This window comes from Humulus lupulus, chromosome 2 (assembly GCF_963169125.1).
Source record: "Humulus lupulus chromosome 2, drHumLupu1.1, whole genome shotgun sequence".
Taxonomy (NCBI): Eukaryota; Viridiplantae; Streptophyta; class Magnoliopsida; order Rosales; family Cannabaceae; genus Humulus; species Humulus lupulus.
Window position 1 is genome coordinate 54365780 of NC_084794.1, and position 7310 is coordinate 54373089.

General features: G+C 34.4%; 1 protein-coding gene across 3 annotated transcripts; it reads left to right on the forward strand.

Annotated features, from left to right (window-relative positions):
* Positions 1 to 2316: 2316 nt before the first annotated feature.
* LOC133817828 (transcription factor BIM2-like) lies at positions 2317 to 6377 on the forward strand. Of its 3 annotated transcripts, none has more exons than XR_009885720.1 (8): positions 2317 to 2526; positions 2637 to 2726; positions 2893 to 2977; positions 3374 to 3443; positions 3523 to 3618; positions 4992 to 5419; positions 5622 to 5818; positions 5979 to 6048. XR_009885720.1 is itself a non-coding variant. In XM_062250441.1 (8 exons), exons 2-8 carry the CDS (start codon positions 2663 to 2665, stop codon positions 6069 to 6071), a joined length of 966 nt encoding a protein of 321 aa, XP_062106425.1. In that variant the 5' UTR covers positions 2317 to 2527; positions 2639 to 2662; the 3' UTR covers positions 6072 to 6377. The 3 variants fall into 3 exon arrangements, 2 of the variants coding, with proteins under 2 accessions (XP_062106425.1, XP_062106426.1); XM_062250441.1 differs by having other exon boundaries at positions 2317 to 2527; positions 2639 to 2726; positions 5689 to 5818; positions 5979 to 6377; XM_062250442.1 differs by having other exon boundaries at positions 3374 to 3453; positions 3550 to 3618; positions 5689 to 5818; positions 5979 to 6377.
* Positions 6378 to 7310: the final 933 nt, after the last annotated feature.

Below are 7310 nucleotides of genomic sequence, written 5' to 3' on the forward strand. Positions count from 1 at the left end.
CTTCTTTTCCCAGAATTGCTACGAGTCTGGCCTACAACATCCGAGCAGCAATGCTTCCTTTCTGTCCCCTTTGTCTTTTGATTCCTTTAATTTCCCTTGGCGCTTTGAAGGTTCCTTTCCTGAATGACAAAAACACACAAATTTACATAAATATTTATAATTACTAACAACAACTCACAAACTCTTAAATGGACTCACTACTTAAAACATAAAGGTAAAAGTTGAACAAATTTATTAACACACTTTCATTACTCTTTTCAACCTAAAAACAAGTTTAAAAATCATAAAAATAACTTTAAATCATAGAGTTATCAGAAGGATTTTAACCTTTGAACCACCTAAAAACGTAGTTGTGTCATCAGTCCATTTTAAGATCATTTATCTATTTCGGTTCATTATTAAGCACTGATCTCTTTCTCTTATTTTCTTAATTACTTGTTGGCGAAGAACTGCGTCAACAATGAGCATATTGAGTTTTCTTGTTGGGCTTCAGCTCATGGGTGCTATGTGGTGCAGGTAAAGGCAAAAGAAAGTTGGACCATCCTTGAGTTGGAGAGCTTAGGTGACGATATGTACATATGCAGTTGCTCGACCGCCACGGCCGAGGGTTGAAAGAGGAACTAGGGTTAAACCCTATTTTGCCGCTTAGGTCGGCTGATTGTAAATATTTTGTTGTAATTAACCTTTAAATTATATTTTTGGGATCCCAATGTATACAGTAAACGTTTTAGTGAAACGTTATATCTTAACCAAAAAATTTAATCCTAAACTGCTAATCATAATTAGTTACACGATTATGGCCAAATGACTCGATTAGCGAGTTTAGCACTGTTCAAAATGCACATCATAACAGTCCCTGGAGTTTAGGGCATTACAGACAGGGTGTTCTAGTCAGTATCGCTATATCCTTCAAGGATAGCGGGAAACTTTTGATAATGTAATGCTCAATACTAGGCTTACTAGTAAACCTGCATAATAAACCCACAACATAGATGTCAGGTCTAGAACAAACAATGACATACCTCAGGCTGCCAATGATGCTTACATAGTTAGATTGTTTTACACCATCACCAGTGTTCTTAAATTTCTTTATACTGGGATGATTGAGGCTCTTTTTAAGAGAAAATAGAAATTGGGATTGAACAAGTATTTAAACTCACAAAGTCAAGCACTTTCTTTATGAGTTTTTTTTAGAAAACTTAATATCTTGAAAGCTAGAGAGAGAGAGATAGAGAAATTTTGAGAGAGTGATCAAGTTCATCAAAACTCTATGGGAACCATTTTATAGAGAATGCACATTCATTAGTTCTAGCAAATAGGATTAGAGCCTCAAAAACTAACATTTGGAGCCAAACACATGTGTCTGTACAGACACGTCAGGCGACGTGTCGCCTTTTGGGTGGCGACACAATGCTGCCTAAGCATGTCAAAACTCTCAAAATTGACATTGGATTCCTCCACATGCTTCTAAATTTTTTGGGCATCCTCAGATACCTCATTGTATCACTTTAGAAAGTAAAAAAAACACAAATTTTAAGTACCTACAATGGAAATTCAAATTTCACATATGTGAAATTTACTAAGCATTTTATACCTAGCTTGTATAACAATATTTATCATTTATATTTAACTAATCATAACATAGAATACACACTAAAACAACAATAGATGAATGTTTATATGTATATATATATATATATATGCACCTATGACAAATATATCCACATAGAGAAAGATTTCGGAGAAATCCTTTAGGAAAGGGAGAGGAAGAGAGAAGTTTAGTTTTAAGGATAAAGAACTTACCAAGAAAATTACAACTATAGGTCACAATGTTGGAGGTACACGGAGGAGGAGCAATGGCAGTGGTAGAAGCTTGGTGGCTAGTGGAGGTGGTCGTGGTGGCTTGAAAATGGTAGATAGTAGAGAGTTTCTTGTTCGCGAGTTTGAAAAAGAAAGATAACTATGTGGTCAAATAAGATAATTTGGAAAATTTAGTAAAAAATAAAGATAAAATTTAACTAAATATATTTAATAATTTTTTTTTTTTTAAATAAAAGAATATATTTAATAATTTTAATTAACTATTTCTAAAATGGTTAGTTTTCAACTTTTGGAACAGAATCTATATCAAGACTATATCAAGACTATACTGTACCACAAACCATGATACGTCACGTGTTACTATTGGTTCAACCAGAAATGTGCGTGCGTGCGCACGTTAGCGAATATATATAGCTGCGCAGGTTAGCATCCACCACTACCAAAATCAAATAAATCGTGGATTTATTAATAAATAAATAAATAAAAAGTGAAGGACACCATAACCCTTTTTTGGGAAGTAGACAGCAAAAATGGAACTCATCAACTAGGGCTCCTTCTCTCTACAACTGTACACAATTTTAACATTAACCTTAAACTAAGACTCTCTTTCTCTTTCTCTCTCTCACACAACAACTGCCCGGGCTGTACGGACTTCTCCCGTCGGAGCCCCACATTCTCATCGGAGCTTCCACTCATACTTGCCCGAGTTATTTCTCTGGCTCAGAATTTTTGTTCAATTTTACTCTTTTTTTATTTTTTGCGATTTGGCCTCATGGGTTTTGGTGGTTTTTTTTTTCTTTTTTTCCTTTCTTTTCAGGGTGTTGGACGGTGAGTATTGGAGATGGTGGAGTCTTCGAGGGGTCACCAAGAAGAATTCGAAGATGAAGAAGAAGTGACCCACAAAGGTATATATGTTTATATATGTATGAGTTTTGGACCAGTGACTAGTGCCTTAACTGGGTTTTGTTCTTCTTTGTATTTTTTTGTTTAAATTTTCAATCTTTCAATTTCATCTCTTCATAATTTTTTAATTTCTTTTGGCGTGTGAAATTGTTTTGAGTGGTTTTTCAGGGAAGGTAGATGGGAAGAGTAGGGAAAAAAATAGGTCTAAGCATTCAGAAACTGAGCAGCGTAGGAGGAGCAAAATTAATGAGAGGTGACCTTTATGTTTGTTTTTATTATTGCTGTTGTTGTTTTGTCTTTACTTATTGTTATTTTTACCGTAGCATCATGAAAATAAGAAATATATCTAAGAGAAATTGAGAAAAAGATGGTTGCCCAATCTATGTTTGAACCTCTTTTTCTTTGTTAAAAAAAATTAAGGAGCTAAATTAACCAGAATTTTAGAGTTTTGACTTAAGTAGTGCCTTTAGAAGTTGGAACATTAAAAAAGCACCGAAGACCGTACTTTATAATAGTGTTTTGTTAATATACATGTCACCGGTCTTTGGCTTCAGTAGTAGATACTCTTTTCATGGCATAACTTGATGTCACGGTTTTACTGACTCGAAAATTTTGACTTCTTTTCCATATAATATGTTTTTAAATGCAGATTTCAGATACTTAGAGAGCTCATACCTCAAAGTGATCAGAAAAGAGACAAGGCTTCGTTCCTATTGGAGGTCATTGTCTGTATGTAGGCTTATATATGATAACAGTTTCAGTGTCAGGATTCATGTTTTCTGTTCTCTTTGTATGCAGCTTATCGAGTACGTTCAGTATTTACAGGAGAAGATAAACATGTATGAGGAATCTTACCAAGGTTGGAGTTCAGAGCCAGCAAAATTACATCCATGGGTAATCTAATGCTCAACATGTTTATATCTCTTAATAAAGAAAAAGTTAATATGAATGTGCATAATCATTTATAAATATAGACATGAATATATAAATATTTATATATAGCTGCACAATATAGTTCATAGGACTAGATGTGTTTGCTTGATGTCTTAGATATCATACATAAAGCAAGTGGAATGAATTTTTGATTAACCAGATATTTGTCCGTAAAAGGTCAGAATATCTGTATAAGTAGCACGCCGTTTAGATTCGCAAATGTATGAGAGAACTGATATAATTTTTGTTGTAACAGTTGTGATTACTTAGAAACTTTGCCTCTGTTTAATTTGTGATTCTTTTGACTTCTTATGCTTTTTTGTTTTACCTCTATTTGCAGTATTCAGTTTGTATTGATTTGACGTCATCAGTTAAACAAAATTGTTATCTTTAATGAGTGTATTGCGTGTGGGTCACTATTTTGCATTTATACTTGTTTTTTCATTTGTTTTTACTAGTGTGATAATAATGATGAAGCAAGCTTGTTTGCTATGCAAATTTCCAGGTATAGTTTACATGGACTATTCTCATTCAGATGGGATGGGTGCTGATGCATGTTTTTCTAGTTTTACAGTATCTTTGCTAGATATAGGTAGTTATCAAATTCATCGTGTAAGCTCAGATTTAATTTTAGATGCTTACTTTTGTACTGTTCAAAGGTGAGTGAAGTTCATATTGTGCAAAGGCGTTATGATAAATGGATAGTTGCTCTGTTACAACTGTTTGGGTAGAATTCACTTCCAAAAGACTAGCTTATGAGAAGAGGGTGCCCAAGTGGTTATAAGCTATCAACTAATCCCATACTTAGGGATACTTAGGGGGTGTTTGGTATGGGATAAAGTAAATGTGGGAATGAGAATCTAAATTATTTCCTATGTTTGGTTCAAATTTTAAGAGGGTAAAGTTAATAATTTGTGTGAGTGCCACATGTATTTTAAGAGTAATGTGAACTTTTTTGTACACAAAAATTTAATATTACTTCCATCCTAAGTCCCTTTACATTTTCCAAGGCAACTCAACTATTCAAAACAAACATCCCCGCTCCACTATCATTTGTTGCATCTACTTGGGTACAAATTATTCTTGAAAGACTAGCTCATGAGGGGATGATGCCCTACTCTGTCGATGTGGAATCCTAACATGGTCTTTTTGTTGATAAAATGTAAATTAAATAACTTAAAGAAGACATGCTGTGTCCTCTCTGTTTTGAAGTCATAATTAAAATTGTTAAAGTGGTCAACCAAGTACTTTGATTTCTGGGCATACTGATTAAGAGTTTGTCATATTCCTTTCAAGAGAAACTTGTTGACGTCTCCCCCAATTGTTTGCAACAGAGAAATCAACATGCGTCTACAGAAACTTTTGCTGATCTTTCTCAAGTCGTAAAGAATGGTTCTGATCTTCAAAATAATGTTATTGTTTCCCCATCATTGCTTCCCAATCAACAAAACTCATTGGAGTCTGACATGGGCGTTGCTATGGTTTACAAAACACTGGATCACCTCCCCGGATCAGCTACTCAATCAGTTCCTCCTAACGTGGAGCAAACAAATATGTTTGACCCTAGTGGGAGGCATGTCGTGCCTTTGCAACCTATGCAGGAATCCGTTTCTGATGACAGCGATGTAGATCCACTGCCACAACCATTACCTGAACCGTGGCAGGGTGGACATACAACTACAAGTTCTGTGTTGAACAACGCACCGAGTATCAAGGAGGAAAAAAGTGGATCTCTGACAATGTCAAATTCATACTCCCAAGGGTGAGCATTGACAACTAGTTTCATGATTTTGTTTCTAAATAAAACTTACATTTTGGTACTGTTTTCATGCAATGTAGTTGCTTTATCTAATATTTATTCAAAATGTTATTATTCATGTGGTATTTGACAGGATTAATTACTGACTTTCCTGTGGAAAGATACTGTATGTGCTGTTTCTGAGTGCAGTTGTGTTATTGGGCAGGGTTTTTGATACTTTAAAACAAGCTTTAGTATGTGCTGTTTCTGAGTGCAGTTGTGTTATTGAGCAGGGTTTTTGATACTTTAAAACAAGCTTTGCGATCTTCGGGCGTGGATTTATCACAGACCAGAATCTCAGTGCAAATTGATGTTGCGAGTCAAACAGATAGTGGACTGACTTCGATCGCATTCAGTTCAAAGGTTTTTCTTGAGTCAATTAAATACTAGTGTTTCATTGTAGCATTGCTAATGCATTATATTTTACATCGTTATCTAGAATATAACTCTACAGGGATAGATCTCTGACTTTATCATGTGTAGACCTGTAACTTATTGTTTTCTTCTTAACATGTTTGTTCAGGATCATGCAAACCGGTCACTGAACAGTCAAGTAATTAGCACAGATGACAAGTTTGAACGAGCTCATAAGCGGCTCAGAATAGGTGAAAAGTAGTGTATTTTTTCAGCTGCCTAATTTTCCTATTTCTTTTCCTTTATTTTGGGGTGGTGGTTTGAGTTGAGAGGGGTATTGGATGGGTATTTTTTTTTCGGGGATAATTGTACATGTGTATGCACCTTGTGCTATGCTCCAATTTCCATGCGCATGGATAACCTTAGAAGAAAGTTTCAGAAATTCAGTTGCTTGTACCTCAATTTGAATAGACAATTCCATGCACATAGTGAAGCAACTCTCACATTTTTAGGTGTGATTTCCTGTCATGATATAGCTGTCTCATTCTTATCTATGTGATTTGTATCCTATTGTGTTAGCATCTACTTGGAAAGTTTGGCTTACCCTTGACACCCCACTGAGGACTTCAATTCATCTTAATGAACATTGCCATTTCACTTCTCAAATTCCGTAGCTATTTTACTTGCATTCTGAGTGTTAGTGAAACTCAGCATAATTTCAAGTCTGTATTCTTAAATGGTGTAATGTTTGAATGTTATGCTTCTACTTGAAAGTGCCATTTTTGCTGAAAGATGGTCACGAGCCACTTATGTTCTTATGAGAATGAAGTTAAGAGACAAGAAATCATCGTATTGGGTTTTCTACTATCTTGTTTTGTTATGCTTATTTGATCTCGATAGTATTAAAAAATTTATAAACATATTAAATGTTGTTTCTCTACATGGTTTTGGTAGTTTATCTTGTTGCACATATAATTGAATTATATATATTTTATTATAGGACAAATAGTAGTATTTTTCCTTGAATTATGGTCTTGAAGAGTTTTGCCATCAGAACTTTTTTGTTTTGCAACCATACTAATGTGGCGTGATTCGAGAATCTATATGGAAAATACATGCATCAATAGTGGTTTAAAGATAAATTTTGGAATATGTATTTGCATTCTTAATTGTTAATGTTTGTATGTTTAACATCAATAAATTCGATTTTGGCCAACTTCAGTTAGTTAAATAGACTTTTGTATTGCAATTATGCATCAATAAACTGCTTAAAAAAGTGATCAGAATGTAACAAAAGAGATGTTTGCAATCATTACTATAATTTGGGGGGGATTTTTGCTATGCACAATAATTTGGGGAGCAAAACTCTATAAGCTCTAGTTCGGGGAGAAATCTTCCAATTTGTTATTTATTATATAATTGACTGTGAAAGGAGATTTGATGTGATAAAAGTCCACACTTTTTAGTTGTAGGTATTGAAAGTGTCAGGCAAGGTAGTAGA

Excerpts from the sequence above, each read along its gene's own strand:
- LOC133817828 (XM_062250441.1), top strand. The coding sequence starts at position 2,663 with ATGGTGGAGTCTTCGAGGGGTCACCAAGAAGAATTCGAAGATGAAGAA. Across the intron at positions 2,727-2,892 it reads AGAAGAAGTGACCCACAAAG|GGAAGGTAGATGGGAAGAGT; the intron begins GTATATATGTTT and ends GTGGTTTTTCAG. Across the intron at positions 3,444-3,522 it reads AGGCTTCGTTCCTATTGGAG|CTTATCGAGTACGTTCAGTA; the intron begins GTCATTGTCTGT and ends CTTTGTATGCAG.